Source organism: Chrysochloris asiatica, unplaced genomic scaffold, assembly GCF_000296735.1.
Source record: "Chrysochloris asiatica unplaced genomic scaffold, ChrAsi1.0 scaffold00015, whole genome shotgun sequence".
In the NCBI taxonomy this organism is placed as follows: domain Eukaryota; kingdom Metazoa; phylum Chordata; class Mammalia; order Afrosoricida; family Chrysochloridae; genus Chrysochloris; species Chrysochloris asiatica.
In genome coordinates this window covers 32,380,835-32,407,600 of record NW_006408533.1, presented here as the reverse complement: position 1 = coordinate 32,407,600, position 26,766 = coordinate 32,380,835, and the positions used below count along the sequence as shown (strand labels likewise).

General features: G+C 41.9%; 1 protein-coding gene across 1 annotated transcript in view; it reads right to left on the bottom strand.

Moving 5' to 3' along the window:
- Positions 1-26,766, bottom strand: part of KATNAL2 (katanin p60 subunit A-like 2) — a 65,292-nt gene that overhangs the window by 31,515 nt on the left and 7,011 nt on the right. Inside the window, exons 2-8 of the mRNA XM_006835110.1 lie at positions 16,599-16,765; positions 15,000-15,042; positions 10,875-10,992; positions 9,759-9,857; positions 4,953-5,051; positions 4,666-4,743; positions 1,595-1,693 (exon numbers count right to left, since the gene is read on the bottom strand). Of these exons, the coding sequence (XP_006835173.1) occupies positions 1,595-1,693; positions 4,666-4,743; positions 4,953-5,051; positions 9,759-9,857; positions 10,875-10,992; positions 15,000-15,042; positions 16,599-16,765 (703 nt within the window). The remainder of the gene's footprint in view (positions 1-1,594; positions 1,694-4,665; positions 4,744-4,952; positions 5,052-9,758; positions 9,858-10,874; positions 10,993-14,999; positions 15,043-16,598; positions 16,766-26,766) is intronic.

Here is a 26,766-nt window from a genome sequence, read left to right as displayed (position 1 = left end):
ATACAGAGCTTATAATGTTGGTGCCGTTGTTGTTGTTAAGTGTTGTCAAGTCTGTTCTGACTCATAGCAACCCTGTATTAGGGTTTCTGAGGAGCGGCTGGTGGGTTTGAACCACTGACTTTGCAGTTAGCAGTCCAATGCTTATCCTATATAGTGCCGCACCAGGAGTCCCATGGAGATAATACATCTAGAGATGTAATTTCATTGAGATATACTGTCCTTTTTAAAAAAAAATGTCATATTATGGAGTCCTGGTGTGGCACTGCTGGTTAATGTGCTGGATTGCAAGGTTGGTTTGAATCACAAGGTTGACAGTTCAAGCCCACCAGCTGTTCCTCAGAAACCCTATCCAGGGTCACTAACAGTCAGAACCGACTTGACAACACTTAACGACAACAACAATGGATTCACTTAGAGGAAATGGTGGATAAACTTCTATTAATTCTGAATACTATCATGTTTCTTAACCCAAAAATAATCCAAATTTATTATTTTTGTCTCCTTAGGAGAATCTGAAAACCAGGGGCTTCACAAAATCAATGATCCATATATGCAGATTACTCAGTAAAATAAATTTGTATCTCCTGGCTGAGAGAGATTACAAAAAGTAGCCACAAACTATTGACAGCTTCTCCCATCAAGAAGTGGAGTCTATTTCTTTACCCATTGAATCTGGGATTGGCTTTATGTCTTCCTTTAGCCAATGGGACATTAGCAAACATAAGAAAAGAGTTAACTAGAGAAGACTAACAAATAGAAGCTTGAAAACTGCTACATACTGGCACCTGCCCTTGATTGTTTCTTTCTGGGGACTTTCCTGCCACCACAGAAACAAGACTGAGCTTGCCTACTGGGGAATGTGAGGCCACATGGTGAGAAGTCTCAGTTGTCCTGCCACAGACACGTGAGAGAGCCCAGCCAGTACCATGGAGGAGAGATGAGCCATAATTGCCAACCCATAGAATGATAAGCAAATCAGATTGTTGTCTTAAGACACTAAGTTTTGGGGTGGTCTGTTATGTAGCAAAAGCTAAGCAATCTATTCACCTTCTCATCACTAGATTTATAAACAAAACATGGAGAATTTTTGTTTTTCTATTTTTCAACCCGTTTAACAAACCATAACCATAGAGAGTTCATCAGGCATAAGCAATGAGAGCAACCCATTGGTTCTACTGGCCGCTGTCCTGAAAAGAACTGTGAAGTTTGCACAACCAGCCAAGAGCACAGTCATGGTGGTGGGGGGTCGACAAAAACAAAAGGAGAGGCCTTCTCCTATGGGAGGCATTTCTACTATAATAAGTATATTTTCAGAAAGGCAGGCTAATTTGAACCAATCTATAGTAACTGAGAGATCATACACACCACAGTGTTAGATCTTAAATTATCCCTAGAGCAGAAACATGCCTTGAACCAAGACATAACAAGATTTTAAATTGCCTCCGTGCTACAGTGTTGACACAGTGTTGTGTCACAGGTAAAAAGTTAACTTGTGGACAGAAAATCATCCTTCCCGTCCTGATGGGCCTATGACATACTGCTTATCCAATGGATAATGAACAGAAACAACCCCCAAGAGGTTTCCCATCCTTACCCTTATAGGATACACAACTGCTTCTTTGACTAACTGCTTGGCTGCATCGAGTCCAATAATGTCATTCCACTTTATGTTTGGATTATGGAGATAAATGTCCTGCAATGCACATTTGATCATTTTGTTAAAACTAATGTTTTCCTCTACTGCTGTAATAAACACAGGAGCAGTAGAATGCTTGACTTATAGTAGCACATAAAGTACTGGTAATAAAAAAAAAAAAAAACATATTATATATATGTATATGTCCACATTGTAATATTGGGTTAGCTCACCAAAGGGATGCCATGAAAATATTCAACGATTTTCCCTGAAGATGCTATTGATGATATAATATGGTACATTTACGGAGGGAAAAAAATCTCCAAACGATGGCCTGACTATGCTTGTCTTCAGTCAATAGCAAACCATGCTGATTTACGATCTAATCAAAGAAGCTCCAGAATATGCCTTCAAATTACATTAGCTTTTACTACGACACATAGTTCCTAGCCAGTACCTTGCTCTTTGATCTCTCTCTTGCTCCTTGATCTCGCAAACACTTTCTTAATTTGTTACATAAAAGAGATAATGCTCCTCTGAAACCAATTTCTCTTTTTCCCTAGTGATTGTTCCCTACTCCCATCAGGAGCAATTGCTTCTACGAAAATCAAGGGAAGCCGACAACCAAGCAAGTGTGTAGTTTTCCCCTCATATAGCAGAGCCCTGTAACAACCATCGAGGATAATCAATTAAGGCAGCTTTCACTGATAACTAATTCACAGTTTCCAAACTTCAATTTCACAAGGCGTCTCAGAACAGGCACGCAGGCGCCTCTCCTGTATGAGCTGTTTCAGGTGAACTTAATATCTAGTGTTACTTTTTTTTTTTAAAGGCCCCTTTCCAAAGTCATTGTGAATGACTACAGGACAATGTAGATATGGTTTCTTTCTTTCTTTAATTTCAGTCGGTAGTCTATGCTGCTGAGATGTTATGTTCCTTCCAGTATTTCCTATCTATCTAGTTCTTTTCATCACAAACAGCCACTTTTACTAGAGAAACTATTCGTACAAGTGGGTTTAGTTGTGCATAACAACTTCCTAGACCCGAACAGAGGAAGGAGTCAGTCTTCCAAATCTTTGGGAGAGCCCATCCTGTCTTTAAAGCCCAGGTCTACACACTGGACCTAGCCACTCCCATCCTTCCTACTGCCCCTTCTTGGAGAAAAGTTTCTCATACCGTAAGAATTCATCTTCCTTGGCATTTAAGGCATTTATAGATCACAGCCACTCCTTGGATACCCTATATAGGGTCGCTATGAGTTGGAACCACCTTGACGGCACTTCACAACCACAAAATAGATAATAGTGTTTTGCTTGCCGTCTTCTAGAGTAGAGATTGAGTTCTGCATTGGTGGTGGTGTTATTTTCCCAACAGAGAGTGGTTCCTTTTGATAGCCCAGAGTTATCAGAGAACTGCTTCATGAAGTGGCGAGCTGCTATCACTGGAAGCACCAGAGAGGATGCCGAATGGACCCACTCCCAGGGTATTGGAGAAAGACTTCCAGCTGGAATCTAGGTCACTTCCACGCTACAGTTTTAACCTCATTCTTCATGTTACCCTTTGTTAAGTGGTAACAAGATAATTATTGTGGGAATCAAACATATTTTTCTGCTCTCTTATGCATCCCAATTACTGCAGCCTGGCTTAATCTCACATCTGGTCTCACTGAAACAAATTCATAGTTGGTCTTCCTACCTCCATTTTTTTTTTATATCAGCCCCCCTCAAAGTGTTTTTAGAATACATCCTCTAAAAGAACATTGGATTCTCCTATTCCCCTGATAGACATCTCTGAAAGATTCCCCATTACATACAGGCCAATTCCCAGCCCTGGGTCCTGTCCTCTGGGCCCTTTACAGGAGCCTGTCCTCTGTCCAGCCTCATTTCCCACCTCTCCCTGCTTCTTGCTTTGCTTACCAGAAACACTGCACCAGCTATACTACGAAGGGATGTCTCAAAATTCGTGGAAAAATTCCGTTGTCTTTTCATTCAATTTTTATATTCTACACATATGAAGGGGGCTTCCAAAAGTTCATAGACACATTTCATAATATTTTCATTCATTATTCCATGAACTTTTGGAAGCTCCCTTGTTTGTGCCTTTGTCCAGAACGCCTCCCACTGGCTCTTCCCCACTCTTCCCTAAAACTTTCCTATCCTTTGGTGCTAAAGACCCCTCCTCCATCTTCTCAAAGTGAGCCTCACCCACAGGATGAGGAATTCTTGTGGGCAAGCACTGTGTCTGATCAGTTCACCATTGTGCTTCCAGCCCCCAGCTCCGGCCTGGCTCACAATGGGCACGGCAGTAAACGACTTTTGAATGGAAGGCACCCTTAATGACCTCAGAGTGGCTGTGCATTTTGTGGATCCTTTTAAACATCTCTCGGAGCCTGCTTAGGTTTCAGTCTTTCAGTAAACAGGGGATCACTAGGAATTAGAACTGCATCATAACCAAGGAAGCTACTCTAGTCCCAAGTAACTTGCCCAAAGCCACACCACTAGAAAGAGGAGAAGCTAGAAATCACATCCAGGTTAGCTGGTGTCCTTGAACGTCCCTGCCCTTAGATTCTGTAGCACAAGCTTGGGCAGTCTAATGGTCCAGAAAATCTCTACAGATAATCTTTTCATGGAAATGTTTCAATGATGGAATCATCTGGTTCCTAGCCCAGCTGTTTCTAGGCTTTGACCTTTTTTAAGTAGAGGTAGGCAGACTCTTTCCTCCTCTAGGAGCCTTTCTCTCCCTGCCCCTTGGTTCTCTTCTCAAACCTTTCAACTGTCCCTTCACTGCTCAGTCGTTCTCTCTCTTGGCCTCTATATGAGATGGTGGGCTTTTTATATTGTAATTTTATGATTCTATAATTTATTTATCATGCATTATTGTGCCTCTAAACAATATGAGTGCCTTCGCAAGTGGGGGCACTTTATAAATAAATGATCATATTTATTGTTATTAATAAAAGCAACAGCCCACAATGCTCCGGGAGCCGCAATCTGCCTCCGTGAATTTGTGAATTGAATCTCAGACCTTACCCGGCTCACCACGGCTGCCAATTCTCGCATCTCACTGTTTGTGCCAATAAATGCACTCAGAGGTTTCAGCAACCGTTCCTGGCGAGAGGAACAAAAAGCCTCTTGTTACAATACTGTTTCATGATTTAGGAAGAAAAACAGAACACGGTTCTCAGTGAAACAAATGGTGGCAGGTCACTTTGCCCTCTGACTTAATCTCAAGGTTTCCCTGGGCTCACAATTATATTTCTGAAGTTCATCTGGATTTTGACAGTCAGAAAGATGAATGTCACATCTTAGCCACTTACTGAGGGGTCTGGGTTACAGTCGAAGCTGTTCAAGGTTAGTTCACTAGTTGCTCCTTTGATAGCATCTGTGAGCAGCCCTCGGAAGTCAATGATTTGGCCCTGAAAGGGAATAATGGTTATTTATGCCATTAAAACATGAGAGGTGACTATGCTTAATAGCTTAGCTTCATTAAATCAAGGTGTAGCTATAAACCTTGGTACATAGGACAAATAAAGTCAGGCTTTATAAATCACCTGCACCAATATTGAATAATTTCCTCAAGGTGAAGCACTGTAAAAAAAAAAAAACTGTAAATAAATTCTTTAGAAAGAAGTTGATTTGAATAAAAATTCACACACATTTTTCCATTTCTGCACATGCCATCTGCTTCTTGATTCATCTACTTCCCTATAGTGTCTCATCATTTTAAAGCATTCCAGAACAGCTGTAAGGATTTGCTGGCACAGAAATAAATTATTGAATAATATCAACACTGGGCTGCAAACCACAAGGTTGGCAGTTCCAACCCACCAGCAGCTCCTTGGAAATCCTATATAGGGTCACTATGAGTCGGAACCCACTCGACGGCACTTAGCAACAATATTGACTAAAGTCTCCCCCACCACTTAGTAGACTGCCTGGCACAAGACAGATGTGCAAGGTGCTTTGTGAGGATTCTTTTACATTCTTACAACACCTCCACTATAGGAGGGTGAGGCAAAAAATATCCATACCTGGTTATGTTAAAACACCCATCCACATCCACAGTTGGTAACAACATTGAGCATGCACGTGAAACAGTTCTGTTGAACAGATGAGTGACAGTGGATTATGTAGCACATCATTTGCAGATCAGCAATGACTTTGCCTATTAAATAATCCATGAAAGACTTGGGTTTCGAAGTTTGTGCAAGCTGGGTACAGAAACAACTCACAGAAGAGCATAAACAGAAGAGTCTGGACATCTGCGAACAAAATATGGACCAAGACTTGAAGGAAGGTAAAAGTTTCTTAAAAAAAATTGTTACTGGTGACGAGATGTGGATTTATCACTACAAGCCTGAGAGTAAACGGCAGAACATGGAATGGAAAACTCCTCAATCGCCAACCAAGACAAAGTTCAAAAGTCAGCTGGAAAATTGATGTTTACAGTTTTCTGGGATTCTCAAAGGCCAGTATTGGAACACTAACAGGAAAATGATTCAATAATGCTCACTATAGTGAGATACTCACTGAAGAGCTGAAGCCTAAACTTCGGATTAAATACAGAGGATTGCTATCCAAGGGCATTGTGATCTTCCGTGACAGTGCATGTCCACACACCTCTGCCCACACTGTTGACACTCTGCAAAAGCTTTGTTTTTGAGGTGTTAAAGCATTTTCTCTATAGTCCTGATCTTGCTCCCTCAGACTTTCACCTGTTTGGTCCCCTGAAAGCAGCCCTTAGAGGATAAAGATTCACCTCTGATGAAGAAGTGAAGTCAGCAGTGCATTCGTGGCTCACAGCTCAGCCTAAAACATTTTTAAATAAGGGAATATGAAAGCTTGTTGACAGATGGACAAAGTGTATTGAAAAGCAAGGAGATTGTGTCAAAAGATGATGCATTTGCCTTTTCTAAAAGTTGATTAAAATAAATTCTACAGTCAGAGTGTGGATAATTTTTGACTCACCCTCATAGTTAGTAACATACCAGTTTCAAGTGGAAATAAGACCCTGAGAAGTTAAGTGACTTGCCCAGGGCCACATGACTAACAAGTTATTAAAAATTCAAACCCAGATACATGTCTCCCAAATCCTCCACTACCACTTTGTCTGCCCTCATGAAAGATGGGGGAAAGCAAACATGTGTACAAAAAACAATAACAATCATCAACATCTATTGTTCATTATGTGCTAGACACTCTCCAAGGAGCCCTGGTAATGGAGTGGTTAAAGTGCTCAGCTGCTAACCTGGGGAGAAAGATGTGGTGGTCTGCTTCCATAAAGGAACCCTGTGGAGCAGTTCTGCTCTGTGCTGTGGGGTCACTAGGAGTGAATTACTCAATGGCTGTGGGTGGGGTTTAGTGAGAGGCACTCTCCATTCATTGCAGTTGCTTGTTGTTGTTGTTGCGTACCATCAAGTCAGTTTTGACTCATAGTTCCCTGTATAGGGCTTCCAAGAGCGACTGATGGGTTTGAACTGCCAATCTTGTGGTTAGCCATCCAGCTCCATACATTATAACATTCAAATCAGATACTGATTATTTCCATTTTACAGATGAAAGAAGTGAAGTTAGAGAGATAAGCAACTTGCCAAAGGTTACATAGCTACGAAACATCTGAGCAGGAATTTGAACCTAGGTAGGCTGACTCCTAAAGACTATGCTTTAAAAACAACATAATTTGCAGGGGGCTTTGGAAATCTTGAAACTAGCACCATAACATTATAATGATAGACCCATCTTGGAGATCCGATTCTGGCCAAACACCTTCATTCAGCCTAGGAACATCGGAGATTCTTGGGAAAAACCACTTACATTTTATTCTGAGGGCATTTCCACTGGAAAAAGGATTTACAGACAGATTCTTTCAAAGGGTACGTAATGGGTTAAAGTAGTCCCTTCCTTGTGACCTGTTACGAATTAAATTGTGTCCCCCAAATATGTGTCAAGTTGGCTAGGACACGATTCTCAGTGGTTTGGAAGTTATACAATGATGTAATCATCCCCATGATGTGATATGCTGTCAATGCTGAGCTCTTTATGTTAATAAGCCAGGGTTAGGTTAATGAAGATTGCTATTTTTGTTATGTGAGTGAGGCAGGATTAGGCTGGGATACGATACTCGAATTCAGGATACAGTCTGGAACCAGTGTAAGGGGAGTTTCTCTGGGATGTGGCCTGCATCACCTTTTATCTTAAGCCTGCTACTATTGAATCCATTCAGGCTTACAGCAATCCTATAAGAGAGTAAAACTACTCCATAGGGTTTCCAAGACTGTTGATCTTTATAGAAGCCAACAGTCTCATCATTCTTTTGTGGAGTGATTGGTGGGTTTGAATCACCAAGCTTGCAGTTAGCAGTCCGGTGTTTAGCCCACTGTGCCACCACGGCTCAGAAGTGAGAAGTTAACAAAAAGGGACCTAAGTATCACCAAGAAAAAACAGCTGGAATGCATTCTTTGGACCTTGGCTCCCTGTGCTGAGAACCTCCTAGACACAAGGAAATACTGATACCAAGATACATGGAGCTCTCCAAGGGATGCTGGGCCCACAAATGTGGAAAGAAGATAACGACTTCCCCCGAAAGTGATAGAGAGACAAAACCTTCTCTGGTTTTGAACTGGTACCACGAACTCAAACGTCTAGCCTGCCAAACTATAAGAGAATAAATGTCCGTTCATTAAAGACATCCACTTGTGGTATCCCTGTTCTAGCAGCACTAGATAACTAAGACATGACCCAAACAGAAACATCCATTAATAACAATGGGAGGTATTCAAGAGAGCAACTCGTGTCACAATATTGCTGGGCACAAAAGTGACTGAAAACACAATGAAAATACAAATGGTGAACAAGGAACTATTTCTCCATGGAAGGTACTGATTCAAATGGCATCATCCCAAGCGGTTATCTGTATAATTGAGGTTCAAGAAAGCAGTTGCCGTTGAGTTGATTGCAACTCATGAGGACCCCATATGTCTCAGAGTAGAACTGGGCTCCATGGGTTTTCAAGAAGTAGATCAACAGAACTTCCTTTCCGGACACCTCTAGGAGGATTAGAACTCCCAATCTTTTGGTTAAAGTTTGAGCTACTCTATGTGCCTTGAAGTTGGTTCCAACTCATAGCGACCCTGTACAGGGTTTCCAAGGCTGTAAATCTTTACAGGAGCAGAAAGCCTCATCTTTCTCCCGTGGAACAGCTGGTTGTTTCGAACTGCTGACTTTGCAGTTCGCAGCCTGATTCATAACCACCATGCTACCAGAGCTCCTTAGGGACTCTACGGAGGCCCCAAAAGAGAACCAATTTAAGTCAATGAGGTAGTTCTCCTTGATATCCAGGAAGATGTTCCCAGCTTCTTCTTGAAACTCATACTTGCTGAGTGCAGTTGGGCTGAGACGAGCTAGCCAGAACTAAATCAGTAGTCCTGTCATTGACAACTTGATCAGAGAAAGAATGAAGACTCTTAAAGCAATGCAACCTTGGAGGTTACAATCAAGAGAAACACAAGGGGGTTGATGCTGCACTTCATCTCCAAATGGCATCTATAAGCCTATCTTCTGCCTATCTCCACCCTGGGTCTCTTCTGTTTGAGAAATTGTTGTTTAGGACTTCTGACATGAACTGAATTCTAAGAGGGGTAGAAATATCCATGAAGGACAAGATGGGCACAGTATGAGCTCAGGTTTTATGAAATGAACTGAGGTTCACATGAAATGACACTGAAACCTGAAGCCATACCTTCAAGGAGAAAGGTGACACCACTGATGCCAGGCAGAAAAGAATGGGTGTGAGGACACACTCACTAAAGAATGCAGCCCAGCCACCACGTCACAGTTTAACACATTGACCACAAACTTTTTTAGCTGAAAGGAACATGAGAATCTATCTGTTTCAAACCCCTCAACTGACAAATGAGAAAACAGCTCCACAGAGATGGGGCATTTCTTTCAAGACTACTCATCCAGAGACAAGGTCATTCCAGAACAGGACCCCAGTTTTCTGATCCTTATCCAGTGCTCTTCCCAGAGCCAACCTTGAATCAGAACATATGAACATATGAAAACATTTTTTCTCAAAGAGAGAAATGCTCCCTTTCTGTGTTCGGTTCATGAGGTCTACTCACCCTTCGTGGGTAGACTTTTTCTTCTCCACTGCCTTTGTTGATGCCTGAGATATTTAGGCCAAAGTCAGCACTCTCCAAACGAGTGCTATTCATAGCTTCCTTAAGAAAGAGAGAGAACGTGAGAAGTCAGCACGGAAAGCAACCAAGAGATGCTGCTTGTCACACTATTCATCATCCAAATATCAAATACCGGATACCAGTTCTGTACATGGTACCAGTTCTGAACCTCGTGTGTAATGTGGACACTTTTGTGCTGACTCAACAAGATGAATTAACCATTTGCTTGTGCCATGTGGAAGGGACTGTCACTGGACGACAGGGAAGACATAGTCCATGGGCTCCAAGAGACTTTCCCAATGGAGGAAACAATTTGCCTCAATCCACTTCCAGGATTGGTGTAATCCTATTGAGAGATTTGATATCCCCTGTCTTCTTCACTGTGGTTTTGGGCCATGACCTCTACTGATGGATCTTGGGAAGATTTTGATAATTGTTGCTTGTCAACTTAGGGAAGGGATGTCTTGACTTTTCTCTCATGACCAGAGGTGTCTGTGACCAGACTGGCTGTGTTTGGAGATGCAGCAAAGTCAGCCAGCCTCCTGTGGGCTTCATCCTGCCCTACCTCAAACCACAGGACCTCCTTGAGTGTAAGGGTTTTCTCTTGACCAATGGAGTTTCATGGTTATCCCTTTCCATCCTGCCAGACATCTTTGACACTCATTCTTCCCCAACTTCCAATGGTCCTTTTTCCTTTGAAACCTCGAAGGCTCCCCAGCAATCTGTGCTCCAGGATAAGAAGACCTGTCATCCACATCTACTGTCAAATGGGAAGATGAGCTCAGTAGCAATCAGACTCTCCTGTTCTGACTGGGTCCAGGGCCCACCTCCAAGGCCCATCATCCAGGGAAAAGGAAGAGGAATCCTGCCACTAATATTAAGAAACATACGAAAATCTACCGATATGCTGCCCATACTGGAAGAAAATCTACATTTTTCATTAAATCACACAGTAATTTAAAATATTTAAGTCCTCAAAAATTAACAAATTTGACTTTTTTCTTTGCATTATTTCTAAGTCAACTTGAGATAAGCAATGCCAACTAAAGCCATCCTAACCTGTTTGGGATGCTCCTTATTGAGAGATTTGAAGTCCCCTGTCTTCCCCATTGTGCTTTTGGGTCGTGACCTCTGCTGATTGATCTTGGGGAGATTTTGACAACTGTCATTTGTCATCCTAGGGAAGGAACAAAGATCTTGGAGGAAATGATTCTAACCATTTCATTTGAGATACGTAAACAACTAGGGTAGCACACTTAAAGGAGGAAGCAGGGTTCTTAAAGCATATGCAGATACAACCCAACAGGTCTTTCTCTCTGCAACATCCACCCACCCACCTTGCCCATCTTTGCCTCAACTCCTCCAGTCTCCCCACTGGGTTCCTCCAAGACTGGACTTAGGGGTCCACCTCCTCCAGAAGGCTCCCCTCCATTTCTTCTTCAGACCACAAGACTTCAGTCCTTGTGCAAAGAGTTTCATGTTCTCCAGGGCACATTACTCTATAAGCTTTCTGCCACTGTTTCTTCCCAGCTTCCTTAGAGCAGGGTGAGGGCCTTCTTTAAGCACCCCTCATCAAGTTGTCTTGAATAAACATCAAAAGGAGCTCTAGGTGTGCCCTGTGGGGACCCACAGTTAGAAAGGGAAGAAGGACACTGCTCCAAGGAGCTCCCTTCCCAAGTCCTCTGTTCTTCAAGTTAAATATCTCCAATGGCTCCAGTTGCTCCTAAGGCTACCTCATCCTAATCAACTTCCATTTGTCCACTATCCTTTGACCATACTCTAGCTCATTGATATTCTGGCTTATTACTTTTTGGACACTATTTCAATTGATAGAGTACTGGTGTGGTGCTGTCGGATAAGCACTGGATTGCTTATATGAAAAAGGTCAGCAGTTCAAACCCACCAATCACCCTTGAAAACCCTGTGCTGGGTCGCTATGAGTTGGAACTGATCGACAGCACTTAACAACAACAACAATATTTTTTATTGATGAGGCCTAAGACCATATAGGAGTCCTGGTGTGGCGCTATGGGCTAATGTATCAGACTGCAAAGTCGTTTGAACTCAAGGTCGGTGATTCCCTGTAAACCTATACGGGGTTGGTATAGGTAAGAATCGACTTGACAGCACTTAACAACAATAACAAAACCTTAAAGGAGTCCTGGTGTGGCACTGTAGGATAAGCACTAGACTGCTAACCACAAGGTTGGTGGTTTACACCCACCAGCCGATACAGGGTTGCTATGAGTTGGCACCGACTCGATGGCACTTAACAACAACAAGAAGACCATATTAGCAAATACATTATACCACTGGCTCACACAGTACTTTTGTCTAACTCAAAATGCTAGATCTCTGATTTTGTAATGGGAACTATTTGTTGTGAATCTTTGGTTAGAGTTTGTTAAGGGTTGGTTTGTATCCTCCCAAAAAATACGTTCAAGCACTAACCTCTGGTACCTGGGACTGACGGTATTTGGAAATAACATCTTTGCAGATGTAATTAGTTAAGTTAACAGGAGGTTGGTCATACTGGAGTAAGGTGGACCCTAGTTCATCTGACTGGTGCCCTTATAGGAAGAGGAGAAGAAGACCATGTGAAGATGAAACAGACATTGGAGTTATGCCGCCAGAAGCCGTAACACATGGGGCCACCCGAGGAAAGTCAGGAGAGATTCCTCCTCTAGGGCCTTCAGAGAGAGAACATGACCTTGGCAGCTCCCTGGTTCCTGACATCTAGCCTCCAGACTGTGAGAGAATAAACTTGGGTGGTTTTAAGCCATACGGTTTGTGGCACTTGCTATGGCAGCCCTTAGGTGTGGCGCTACAGGATAATGCGCTGGACTGTACAGTTGTTTGAACCACAAGATCTGCAGTTCAAACCCACCAGCCGCTCCTCAGAAACTCTATGCAGGGTCACTATGGGTTGGAACTGACAGGACAGCACTTAACAGCAACAAAGGAACTAATGCAGGGGGTAATCAATATTCCATTAGATTTCATCTTGTTATTTTGGGCTCATCTACCAGATTGTCCAGACTTCTCAGGATCCCAATTCTGTCATTCATCACATGAGCTAATCTTTCCATCTATGGCTCATCTGATGAGGCGTTCTGCTCCCGTAAAGATTTACAGCCTCAGAAATCCTGTACAGGGTCGCTATGAGTCGGAACCAACTCCACAGCACAAAACAACAACAACAATGGCTCATCTGTAAACTGGAATTTTGCTCTCTGGTAGGAGATACGAGAATTAGGAAAAGGCACTTTCAGTTGCCAATATCCAGTCTCATGGCACAATCTCTCAACTCAGTAACTATCTTTGAGCACAAAATTATAGATAAAAACACCATTTCTTACTTTCCTAATTACTCTTCCTGACGCCAACCTTTATGCCTGCTATATACAAACATCTACCCTGCGAGGAGTTGAAGTAAACCCAAGCTGTCAAATGTGCCACCATGCTCCGTCCCCCAAAACACAGCACTCCAGCAACATCTGTTTGTGGAAAGCTGAGGAACTTTCAGGCATGAATGTGTGGCTGAAAGATAATCAGAATCCAAATGCATTTTAAAGTTGGGCTCTTAAAATGCCCCTCACTGTTTTTCCGCTCAAGTGGTTAACATTTATTACTAGACTCTGACTAGCTTTATGGAAACTATAAATAAAAGAATAACACATGTCAGAAAAATAAAACTGTTCCTAAAGAATAGTACAAAGCTAGCTAGCCCGAGGCAGAGATTTCTCCTGAGTATTATCAGGAAGCATGCACGAGTTCCACCACCATTCTTATAAAGCCAAACAGCCCTGCAAGGTCTCCTTGCCCTTCCTTCCTGGACTATAAACAAGAAAACCAGGTCCACAGAGCAAGGAACTCAGTGGGCACACAAAATTTGAGTGTCTGACAAATTGCTTATGATCAGAAGCTAAGACTTTTTTTTTTTTAAGTAGCATTATAAGATCCTGGTGTGGTGCCATATGATAAGCACTGAATTGCCAAGCTAATGGTGCTATAAGATAAGCACTGAACTACCAACTATTAGGTTGGCAGTTCAAACCCACCAGCCACTCCTTGGAAACCCTGTACAGAGTCACTGAGATAGAACTGATTCAACGGCACTTAACAACACCATTACTTTGTTTTGTCTAAATGGCTGTTTGACCCCTCAACTTTAACCTTTGCCTGGGGTGTTGTTAAGTGCTATCAACACAGTTCTGACCCATAGCGACCCTGTATAGGGTTTCCAAGGAGCAGCTGTGAGCTTAAACCGCCGACCTTGTGGTTCAAACCAACTTTTCAGTCCCATGCATTAACCCACAATGCCACACCAGGACTCCTTGCCTGGGGTGTAGGCTTTATTAAAACAGCAAAACTCCATCTAGGCCCCAGTGCTCCAAAGTTGGGCCAACCCTCTAGAGCAGTGGCCCACACTCCTGTGAATTTCTAACCAGGCTGGGGCACCAGGAGTGTGTGTTGGGAATGAGAATAGAGCAACAGGAGAAGCCATTAAGGCCAGAGTGGGAGGTCTTTGTGGAAGACTGTGTCTACCCAGAATGGATGAAGAGACAGAGCAGCCCCAGTCAGATGCCCCAAGTTCCAAATGAGATTTGGATTTGAGGAGCTGGAGGAAGGTACACAAGATGCAGATAAGAAAAGGAGGGACAGTAAGAGGAGAGCAGGTCCCCGGCAGACGAGCCGCAGGGAAGACAGAGTGTGGGCTTGAACGTCCTGGCTTGCTGCTGCATATCTTTACATGTGAGGACATGCCATGTGGGAGTGCTCCAAGAAGTTACAGATGAGGTGAAAACAAAGAAAGGAGGTGGGAGAATATTTCTCGAGCGCCCGCTATACGCCAGAAACTTGCTCAGAGTTTGTAAGTAGCAGAGGCAGGACTTGAACCTGGCTCTTTCTTTATGTCTCTGACCTTCATATTTTCACACCCTGTGGCCTGTAATAGAGTACCACTGGACACAATCATTTTCAGTAAAACCAGGGAAACCAACAGATATTGGCCCAAGTCCTGGAGAGCTTTAGTATCACCGGGACCCATGGCTGGGCCTACCAAAGAAACATGACCACAATCTGGTATTGCTGGTAGATGGATTGGCACTGGAAAATCTTCTAGAAGGGATCCCACAAACTCCCAGAGCTGAGATGGTCAAGACGAATTACCATTCACTTTACCTTCTGGTCTTCCCTCCACTTCTTTGTGGTAAATTATTTTCTGCTGTGACAAAACAAATATTGGAGAAAGAGGGAAGAATTTAATTTTTGATAGAGATTTTCAAGTATGTTTTTTCTTTTACATTGTTCTCAAAAGTTTCTACTACAGTCTTTCACAGATACTCTGAGCTATTCTCATCTAGAAAGGCAAGCAATTACCAGCTATTAGAAAGTGACCTAGATGTGCTCCTAAACCTTTCCATACATGGAAGGACCCCAAAGGCCTCCAATAGTAAATGCGCTGGTTACTACTAACCTGGTGAAGACTGCTATGGGCTTGTTTCATTTTATTTTAAGTTTTTATTGTGAATTGAGTAATAGTTTACATGGGAGAACATCGGTTTTAAACTCATCATTTCATTGCAATGATTAGATCTCCTCTGTGCATCATCATTCAACAGTATTTGCTTCTATTCCCTCTGGTTTGGGGGTATTTTTTGTTGGGGGGGTGGAATGTACACATAAACACTCAGGAATATATAATAATTTAAACAACCAAGGGTACATTCTGTAAGCCTGCCTCTTGGTCAGCTATGGGCTTGTTTTAAAGCTGCCATTTCATTCCGTTTTTACTTGACACCATTTTTCTGTGAGCCCATCAGGTGATCGATCACATGAGTCTAGCAGGGAATACTTGCAGCTATAGTTTACAGGCTTACCTTAAGATAAAAACAGTGTTGTCCAAATATCATGGGAGAATCTGGGTATCAAACTAGATCAGACCATGTCAGTAATGTTTCTGGTGGTAAGGAGTCGGTACTTCCTCTGCCAAGACCCTGATCTAACAACCAGCTAAGGAAGCCAAGCTCAGAGCCTTACATTGGCAGGGAGCTCAGATGAAAATACCTCAGACACTTTAACTCTAAGATTTGGCCCTAGCTATTTTAAATTAATGTTCCTCTTGGTTTCCTGGTCCCTACGCAAAATGTTACAGACTGTGGCTTAACAAGTGCCTTATAAACAGGATGATGCCCTCTCTTGGTTTCTAATTACTTCCCCCACTTACGGATTTCTAAGTCAATGTTCTCACAAAACGTAGGGCCCTTACTTTAGATCTTCCCTGCAGCCAGGCTCCTTGACTGCTAACGTATATAGGGTCTTTGCATTCTATTGATCATTATCTGGCTTGATGGCTTTCAAAAGCATTTCATTATCTATACATGAGCTATTAGCTCCACCAATACTCATTTTCATGTTGTTTTCAAGATAGATAATAGGTCTTCCTAACTAGAAAAAGTTTTCTGTCATTTATTCTCTTCCAACAACTCTTTCCATCTCAAAAGAAATAAAAGTAATATTGGCCTTATAAAAAGTACCTGGATACTCTGAGGTTTTGCTTTTATTGCCGTAAAACACACATTCCTCAAACAAACGCCAACAAGACTAAAGGGACGTCAATGTCCAGACAATTATGTTTAAATTGCCCCTGCGGATCTGAGAGAGGCCACCTGATCTTTCTGGTGCAGGATGAGGGGCATCATGCATCTGAGAGTCACAGGAGGAAGAAACATTAATCTGAAAGGCACAATAAAGCTTTATTCCTAGAAAATAGCCATGTACCTGTATCGGATGCCTTTTTGACAATTTTGGGGTATTTCTGAAACTTTACAAAATAGTAGCTTTCATATTCCATCAAAATAGTTTCAAGATCAATGTTGTCACAAACTTCAAAGCGTCGTAACCCCAGTTTGGTTTCTTGTTCCAAAGCACTGGCCGCATCAATGTATCTGGCAGTTTCACAGAAGGGAAAAAAAAAACAAAAACGTATTTAAAAACAACTCTGAGTGAAAAGAAAAAAGACAAACAGGAACCATAAATTCTGAGACATTGAGTATAGAAAGAGATGCGTGCTGTCTAGTTGATTCCAACTCATTGCAAGCACATATGACAGCACAAGCCTATGTTAATAGTACATTAGATAACAATTACTACATATGTTGTTGTTGTTAGATGTCATCTTGTTGATTTTTAATTCATATCGACCCCATCTGACAGAGTAGAAGTGCCCCACAGGGTTTCCTAGGCTGTAATTTTTACGGGAACAGATCACCAGTTCTTTCTCCCACAGAGCCTCTGGGTAAGTTCAAACATCCACCTTTCGGTTAGCAACAGAGCATTTAATCCTTGTGCCACTAGGATTCCTTCTGAGGTCCACCTATAGAGTGAGGAGCCCCTCCACACTTTTGTTCAGTATACCTAACTATTGCCTTTCAAAACAGTTGCTTCTGGAAGCTACTTATTTATTTCAGGACTGTCACCATAAATGAGTAAACCAACTAAGCACGTAAGTCTGTGTTTTAGCCTTTACTCATTATTAACCAACAGTAGGTATTTGCCCAGTTTGACTAGCTCATTATTCCCCAGTCTTCCTATCAGGTCACATTTGGCAATTGAAAAACAAACAAATTCAACCCTTCAGTGAAAGATTTGACAGTACTGAAACAATTCAAAAGATGTCATGAGCTCTGAAAGAAATGTCAGAGACGCATAGATTGATGGTGTGTTGTTGTTAAGTGCTGTCAAGTCGGTTGCAACTCACAGTGACCCAGTACAGGATTTCCAAGGAGCGACTGGTGAGTTTGAACCGCCAACCTTGCAGTTCAAACCGACCTGTGGTCCTGCACTTATCCTACAGCACCACACTAGGACTCTAGAAATTAATTTCTGGCAGCAATACAGATATTAAGACATCATCTTCTTGGCTGTGTTATTTCTGCTGGCTTTTTTAACCACACATTCCACAATCAGGTTATGTAAGCAGCTTCTTCACTGTTTTTAACTTGTTCAGTCGTAAGGCTGCCCAACTTAAAAGCAGCAAGAGTTTTGCTTCAAAATCCTCTGAAATTACAAATGTTCTCCAGGTTTTTAATTTGGCTTCTTTGTAAGACCAATGACTTTCTCCTGAAAAACAGACACATTTTCAAATATGCAAAAAGCAGCACACAATCTCAGGGGCTCCCCATCATCGCACCCTCTCTAGCTCATCCAAACCCAAAATGCTTTGCCGTCGAGTCAGTTCTGACTCCTGACGACCCTGTAAAACAGAGTAGAACTGCCTCAGAGGGTTTCCCAGGCTGTGACTCTTACAGAAGCAGCCTGTCACCCCTTTCTCCTGTGGAGCAGCTGGTCAGCTTGAGCTACCAACCTTTCAGTGAACAGCTGAACACTTAACCCCTACACTACCAAGGAGAATTGAACTCATCCAAGGACTTCAAATTGATCATTCCTGCTGTACAATCATGGAACAATGTGGCAATTCCTCAAAACCTTGAAAACAGAACTAACTGTTAACAGCGAAATTCCAAAAACCAAAAAACAATAAATGCTGGCGAGGGTGTGGAGAGTCTGAGACCTTCCTATATTGCTGGTAGGACTGTAAAATGCTTCAATCACTCTGGAAACTGACATGGCACGTCCTCAGAAAGTTGGAAATAGAAATACCTATGACCCAGTAATTCCTCTACTTGGTCTCTATCCACAAGAAATATGAGCCAGGACATGACACACACCAATGTTCATCGCAGCCCTATTCACAGTAGCAAAAAGATGGGACAGACTAAATGTTCAACCATGGAAGAATGCATAAATATACTTTGATACATACCCACAATGGAATACTATGCATCACTGAAGAATAATGATGAATATTTGAAACACTTCATAACTTGAATGAACCTGGAGGACATCGTGCTGAGTCACAAAAGGACAAATATTATATGAGACCATTATTGTTAAAACTTAAGAAAAGGTTTCCAGACTAAAAGAAACTTTCTTTGATGGTTACCAGGGGTGGAAGGGACAGTAAAGGAATTCACCGGCTAGAGAACTCACAACAGCAAAAAGGATGGCACAATCTGAAATGTCCATCACCAGATGAATGGATAAACAGTGTGCTACATACATGCATACAATGGAACACAACTCAACTAGCAGGAGAAATGAAGTCTTGATATATGCTACAATATACCATATTTTTACTCAAATAGCACTGTTACATGATTTTTTTTTTTACAAACCACTCAACCTCCTCACATGTTCATTTCCTATACACATTACACATGTTATATGGATGTGCATGTTAATTGCATGTGCACATTATATATGGGAAAACAGAGTAAATGGAGATTGAAGACAACATACTGAGTGAAACGTCAGTCACAAATAGACAAATGTTGTATGATCTTAAACATATAAAATAACAACAACAAAAACAGGCAAGTGTGGTTACCAGGGGGTGAGAACAAGGATGCAGTGGGAGACTAACAGTGATGGGGAAATCCCATTGATAAGGCTGGGGCTGCACAGACAATTGTTGTGATTGCTGTAAAAAATAAAATAAAATAAAAAGTTGAACTGGCAAAAGTTGTGTGATAGATATAGTCACATAAAAAGTAACTGTTGAGGCTGCCTCTGTTCAACCAAGGAGCTCATGGGATTTGGTCCCTTGGTTTGGAGGCTTAGGGTCATGGTTTCATGGGACATCCCAGTTAACTGGCTTAATAGCATGCTTAGTACTTCTGTTCTACCTTCTAATTCAATGAGTAGGATCTGAGGTCTTAAAAGCTTGCCAGTTGTCATTCAAGACACAAGAATTGCTCCCTCTTCACCTGGAGCAAAAGAGAAAAGAAAGTCAGGCATAGGAGGAGGATATGGACTCCTGGTGTGGCACTGTAGGATCAGCACTGGACTTCGAACCAAAAGATCAGCAGTTCAAACCCACCAGCTGCTCCTTGGAAACCCTATACAGGTTAGCTATGAGTCAGAACCAACTCAACAGTACTTAACAACAACAAAGGAATGTGTTGTCAATGGCCTCCATGAACAACTGCCTCTTTTGCCACAGACCCAAAGAAGTGGATGGTGTTGGTTGCCATTACTGAAAATTGGATGAAAAATTTTATATAGAAGAATCCTAATCAAAAGGGGTGAAAGTACAGAATAGAATTTCAAATTCTCATGGAATCCAGACTCTGTTTCCATGGAGACTGGATGAACTACTAAAGTGACTGCTCTATTATCTTTAAAACTTAAACCAAAACTCCTGTGAAATCTTCTTAAAAACCAAACAATAGTTTAGCATAACTAGCAAAAAAAAAAAAAAAAATAGCATCTGTCTTAAGCTTTCTGCTCATTCAAGATTTATCTACTTGGGATTAAACTGACAACAGTAACTGGTATGATTAGAGATTAGACAGGAACCGTAGAAGTCATGAGTTATGTTAATGGAGGAGGAACAACTGAGAAAAGGTGGATGAGAATGGTTGTACAGTTCAGAGAAGGTAATCAATATCATGGTCCTGTACAACAAACACTTTTCACTAATTTTTTTGTACACACAGACACTTTTGCGGTGTCTATTCTTAACAACAAAGAAACAAAAGTGTTTTTTAAAAATAGAATCTCTGCTGTAGGTAAGAATTATTTCTGTTTGATTTTAGTTGAAAAGGTGGAAGAAGAACTTTCTTTTTTATTTACGCCCTACTCCTGGCACCAAATTCAGGCCAGTTAGAATGCTCTAAAAAGAGGTTGGCTATTGCCAGTTACCTTGAAATATATTTATTTCTCCCAAGCTAATTTTGGAGTCTTGGTATGGCACTGCAGGTTAATGCACAGATCGGAAGGTCAGTTTGAATTGCAAGTTCGACAGTTCAAGCTCACCAGTCGCTCCTCAGAAACCCTACACAAGGTCGCTATGAGTAGGAACCAATGCGACGGCACTTAACAACAACAAAGCTAATTTTAAGGAGCTCTGGTAGCGTAGTGGATTATGAGCCTGGCTGCTAACTACAAGGTCAGTAGTCCAAATCTATCAGTAGCTCTGTGGGAAAAAGAGGAGGCTTTCTGCTCCTGTAAAACTTTACAGCCTTGGAAATCCTATACAGGGTCAGTCTGAGTTGGACCTGACTCAGTGGCCACAACTACCACTAAGCTGATTTTAAAGAACTTATAAAGCAGTCAGTTGACTGTACTCAGTTTCTCAGAATTACTAGTGGCTCACCAGGCTTCTGTCCTATGTCTTAATCTTTAATTTACAAAAAGAAAAATGAAATCAGTTTTTTGTTTTCTTAAAGTATCATTTTGCTTTGTTGTTGTTGTTAGGTGCCATTGAGTCTGTACCAACTCATAGCAACCCTATGCAGAACAGATCAAAACACTGCCCAGTCGTGGGCCAACTTCATAATCATTGGTACATCTGAGCTCATCTAAGCAACTCCACGGCACATAACCACCACCACCACCAAGCTGCCACTGTGCCAATCCATCTTGCCAGGGGTCTCCTCTTCCTCATTGTTCTTTAATATAGAGTAATACATGTTCATTTCAGAAAAAAAATACAAATAAATCAAAAAGAAAATTATACCACTCAGAGATCGTGACTGTTAACATTTTGTCTATCTTATCAAACTTTAAAAAATTACTAGATACACACATATGAGGATAAGTCCAAAAGTATTGCTACAAGGGTTCTGGTTCATATATATATGGATTTAATACAAGCAAAACATGTCTAAACATGTCTCTGCGATCAGTGGATGGCTGTAGACAAGTTGTTTCAATAATACATCTGTCTCATAAAGGTGCCTTACCAAAAAAAAAGTCCAAACAAAATAGTTACTTTCATCAACTGCTCTGAAAGGGATCACATTAAGAGGTCCTGGATAGAGCAGTAGAAAAATGTGGAACAAAAATGAATATCAAAGATCAGGTTTACTGGTCAGATGGACACTGGTGGAACCCCCAAAACCATAGCCCTTAGTCATCCTCCAGGTTTGGAACTGAACTCACCCTGGTGGCTCAAGCTTCAGCCAATGGTAGACACATCCTGGAGTTATAGGATAAGCACTAGACTGCTAACCACAAGGTTGGCAGTTGACACCTACCAGCTGTTGCTTGGAAAGCCTATATAGAGTTGCTATAAATTGGAACTGACTCCACAGCACTTAACAACAGCAACACAAGATAAACTAACACCAGAGATGAACAAACTTCTGAGAATCATCAACTATTTGAGATCAAAAGGGCAGCATTTGCTCAAGGAGAAGGTTCAGAAGGCAGGAAGGTTAAGAAAGGAGGAGGTATGGAAATGAGAAACACACAGAGGGCTTGGGATGATGTTACCTTGTAGGGTTTACATTCAATGACATGAAACAAAAGGTCTATGAATTGACGAGTGAAAAACTGCTTTGCTTTGCAATCCTTCACCCAATTTATATTATAAAGTTCAAAAAAACAATCTTGTGGAGTACAGTCTTAGTCTGACACAATTGGAATCACCATGAGTCAAAATCCATTTAATGATACCTAGTTTTGAGATCTTATTCTGATCTGATAGCCTTGAAATCCTAGAATTCTAGAGTTACAAAAGATTGACTTTTAGTCTTCATTTATCCATTCATTTAACAAATATTTCAAATAAAAATCCAGTGTTTGTTGAGGAAAAAAACCCCACAAAACAAAGCAGTGTCTTTTGAGGGGATCTGGTGGGTCAGTTAAATTTAAAGCAGTGGTCAGTTCAGAAGGTTATGGCGACTATTTTATGGCATTCCAAAGGGATCATCTTGACAGAGATTCTTGAAGGACACAGGATGATTTAAGAAAATTGAAAATCGCTTTGGTGAGAAAAAGGCCAGAAAAAAACTGCACTTTTCCAACATAACAATATACTAGCTCACTCTTAGAGGGTAGCAAGGGTTGTTCTCTGATAATTTTGTTGGGAAACCTTACCCCATCCAGCCTACAGCCATGATCTTACCTTCAGACTCCTGTATGTTCCCCAAACTCAAATAACATTGAAAAAGACCATGACTCGAGTCCCTCAAGGATGCTAAAACTACTGTTCTGACGTAGTGTAAATCACAGAGTGCAGAAATCTTTAGGGGAATAGCTGGAGAGATAGAAATATCACCTTCAGATGTGTATATGCCAAGAAACAATAGCTTCACATTTTGACCTTTGTCTTTAATAAATATTTCTATAGTTTTGTAGTAATCCTTTTTAACTTGCCTTCCCTCGTATACTCACCCTTACATATGTGCACCTTGTAAAGCAAAATTCAAAGTACAGACGAAGAATACAATGTATATTGCTTGTCATTTTTGGCTGATATCACATTATATTCTGAACATCTTTCTCCAGGATCCATGTTTCCTAAATAAAACCGCTTCTGTGTGTTCCTATTATACTGTTTGGAGTCTGGGTGTGGGCCTGTAGGATCAGCACTGGACTGAGAACCACAAGGTCGGCAGTTCCAACTCACTCCTTGGAAACTCTATACAGGGTCACTATGAGTCGTTACCGACTTGACAACACTTAACAACAACATTATACTGTTACAGCATGAACTTGATATATGGCTAGCAAGAGAGACCCACTAGAGGCTCTTAATTAACAGATTGACAGGAGAGGACAGTAGGAAGAGTCAGCAGTAACAGCAAGACCCAGATGGAGGGAGGCTGTTAGTAGTAGCTTGGGCTGAGGAGATGAATGTATAGAGCACTAGGAGAATGGGCGCCTTGACCCCCCATTGTCTGATCCCACCACTTTCCCTTCACACATTCAAATTCTATCCTAATGGTCCCACTTCCTCCTCTGTGACTCTCTCTGGAATGTCCTCACCCATTACATCTGTCTACCCCATATTATAAAGAGCTCTGGTAGCATAGTGGTTACAAATCGGGCTGTGAACCGCAAGGTCAGCAGTTCGAAACTACCAGCTGTTCTATAGGAGAAAGATGAGGCTTTCTGCTCCCGTAAAGATTTACAGCCTCGGAAACCCTGTACAGGGTCACTATGAGTCGGAACCAACTCCACTGGACATAACAACAACCCCATGTTATGGAGTCTTGGTATGGCGCTATAGGATAAGCATTGGACTGCTAACAACAAGGCTGGTGGTTCAAACCCACCAGTTGCCCCTTGGAAACCCTATACAGGGTCGCTATGAGTTGGAATCAACTTGATGGCACTTAACGACAAAATTCATATTATGGTGTGGGAGAAGAATATTAAAAGTACCATGACCTGCCAGAAGAACAAACAAATCTGTGTTGGAAGAAAGAACAATCAGAATGCTTCTTAGAAGTCAGGACGGTGAAACTTTGTCTCTCATACTTCAGACATATTATCAGGAGGGATCAGTCCCTGGAGAAGTACATCATGCTTGGTAATGTGGAGGGTCAGTGAAAAAGAGGAAGACCCCCAGTGAGATGGATCGACACAGTGGCAGCAGCGGTGGGCTCAATGTATTAGTGTGAGATGGCACAGAACCAGGCAGTGTTTCCTTCTGTTGTATATAGGGTCGCTATGAGTCAGAAATGACTCAGCACCTAACAACAACATCCTATATTCTATATATCTTTCAAGACCACCTCACTTCACCTACTCTACAAAGCTTTCCCTGTTTGCTTATTCCAGTTTATGATCATAAATTGCTGAAATTCTAACTTAGTAGTTCTAAGGAGCTCCGGTAGCGTAGTGGGTATGAATTGGGCTGCTAATCTCAAGGTCAGCAGTTCGAAACTACCAGCGGTTCCCTGGGAGAAAGATGAGGCTTTCTATTCCTATAAAGATTTACAGCCTCGGAAACCCTATGCAGGGGTCACTATGAGCCGGAATCTACTCAACAGCACTTAACAACAACAACTTAGTAGTTGATTATAGCAGTTCACTTTACCTCAACAATGCCGTCAAGTTGGTTCTGATCATAGCGACCCTCTGTAAGGCTTTGGAGGAGCGGCTGGTGGGTTTGAACCACCAACCTTGTCGTTAGCAGTCCAATACTTATCCTACAGTGCCACACCTGTATCCCTTCATCCCTTCGTCCCTGCACGTCTCAGGAAAAAATGATCAAGTCTAGTACAAGTTTCATTGATTTAAGATGTAAAGAGCCATCTAGTGGCAAAAATCGGGAAAGGTATGCTTTGTAAGTACTATCCCTGAGAGACAAAAGAGATTAGTTCCTGTGTATTTGTAAGCCAAATTTGCAGGTAAGTCAGAACAGATGCATAAGGTTGTTATTTATTCTTATCTTAGTGCAAAAGAAAGGCCTCAATGCCTTTCCAGTGAATTGAAAGCTACACATGCAATGAGTGAGGTGATTGTGTGGAAGAGTTTGGTGACAGACACAGTGCTTAATATGTTCAAATGCTAACCAGAAGGTCAGTGGTTCCAACTCCAACTGCTCCTTGGGAGAAATATGTGGCAATCTGATTTTGCAAAGATTGTTATTTATTGTTAATTGTGAAGTGCCATCGAGTGGGTTCCAACTCCTAACGACCCTTTCTAGGGTTTCTGAGGAGCAACTGGTGAGTTTGAACCACCAGCCTTGTGTTTCAAGCCGACCTTGCAGTCCAGAGCGCCACACCAGGATTCCTTTGTAAAGATTATAACCTTGGAAACCCAATGGGGCAGTTCTATCTGCTCTGAGGGGTCAGTATGAGCTGGAATGAACTAGACAGCAGGAAGTGTAGTTGGGGCTTCAGGGGTTGGTTTAAAAATAATTTCAAAGTGAGGGCAAATTTACATCACATTAGAGGGCAAGGAGAAGCTGGCCCTGAGTCAGAAGTAATCCGGGAATTGCCTGCATATAGTAAAGTCTTCCTGCTCTAACAACAGGAACCAAGGCAGAAGGGATAGCTACGCTGACTTTTATTTGTCTTTTTGGTTTTGCCGTTTTTCTTGGTGATGCAACTGTTAGAATGCAAAACGCACTGCAAGAAAAGTCAGGGATTACTTTTGGAAGTGGGTTTGCCTTGTTCCCTAGTTATTCTACTCACCTATATATTCATACACACACAGTGCCTGCTGTGGCGCTGTGGGTTAATGCGCCAGACTGCAAAGCTGTTTGAACTGCAAGGTTGGTGGTTCAAGCTCTCCAGCTGCTCCTTGGAAACCCTATACAGGGTTGCTATGGGTTGGAACCCACTCAACGGCGCTTAACAACAACATATATATGTAAGGCCCTCAAAGGCCATTGAAAGAGTTTTTGTTGGACTTCTAGCAATGCTATGCTCACCACCTGGTGTCTAGTAGAAGGAGCTCTAGTTTTATAAGAGTAACAAGAATCTATTTAAAGGAATCCTGGTGTGCGCGGCGCTACAGCATAAGCACTGGACCATAAGGTTGCTTTGAACCACAAGGTTGGTGGATCAAGCTCTCCAACTGCTCCTCAGAAACCCTATACAGGGTCAGAACCAATTCGATTGCACTGAACAACAACAATCTACTTAGGCAGCATTTCTCATAGTATGCCATAGGAAACTAGTCCCTAAAGATGGCCTGAGAGAAAAAGAGATCCTTGGCCAAACTGGTTTGTAAAACCCTACATATTGTGACTTTAGCACAGATATGTGATGTTGTAGGATAAGAACAGGAGTCCTGGTGTGGTGTGATGGTTTAATGCGCTGGACTGCAAGATTGGTTTGAACCACAAGTCGGTGCTTCAAGCTCACCGGCCGCTCCTCGGAAACCCTAAACAGGGTTTCTTTGGGTTGGAAATAACTCAATGGCACTTAACAACAGGATAAGTACTGGACTGCTAACTACAAGGCTGGCGGTTGAAACCCACCAGCCATTATTTGGAAACCTTATATAGGCTCACTAAAGCAAATGGAAGAAATGATTGAAAACACCATGGCTTCGGTCAGGCGCACCTTAGTCCTCAAGCTGACATCTTTGCTCTTCAACACTTTAAAAAGGTCTTGTGCAGCAGATTTGCCTAATGCAATAT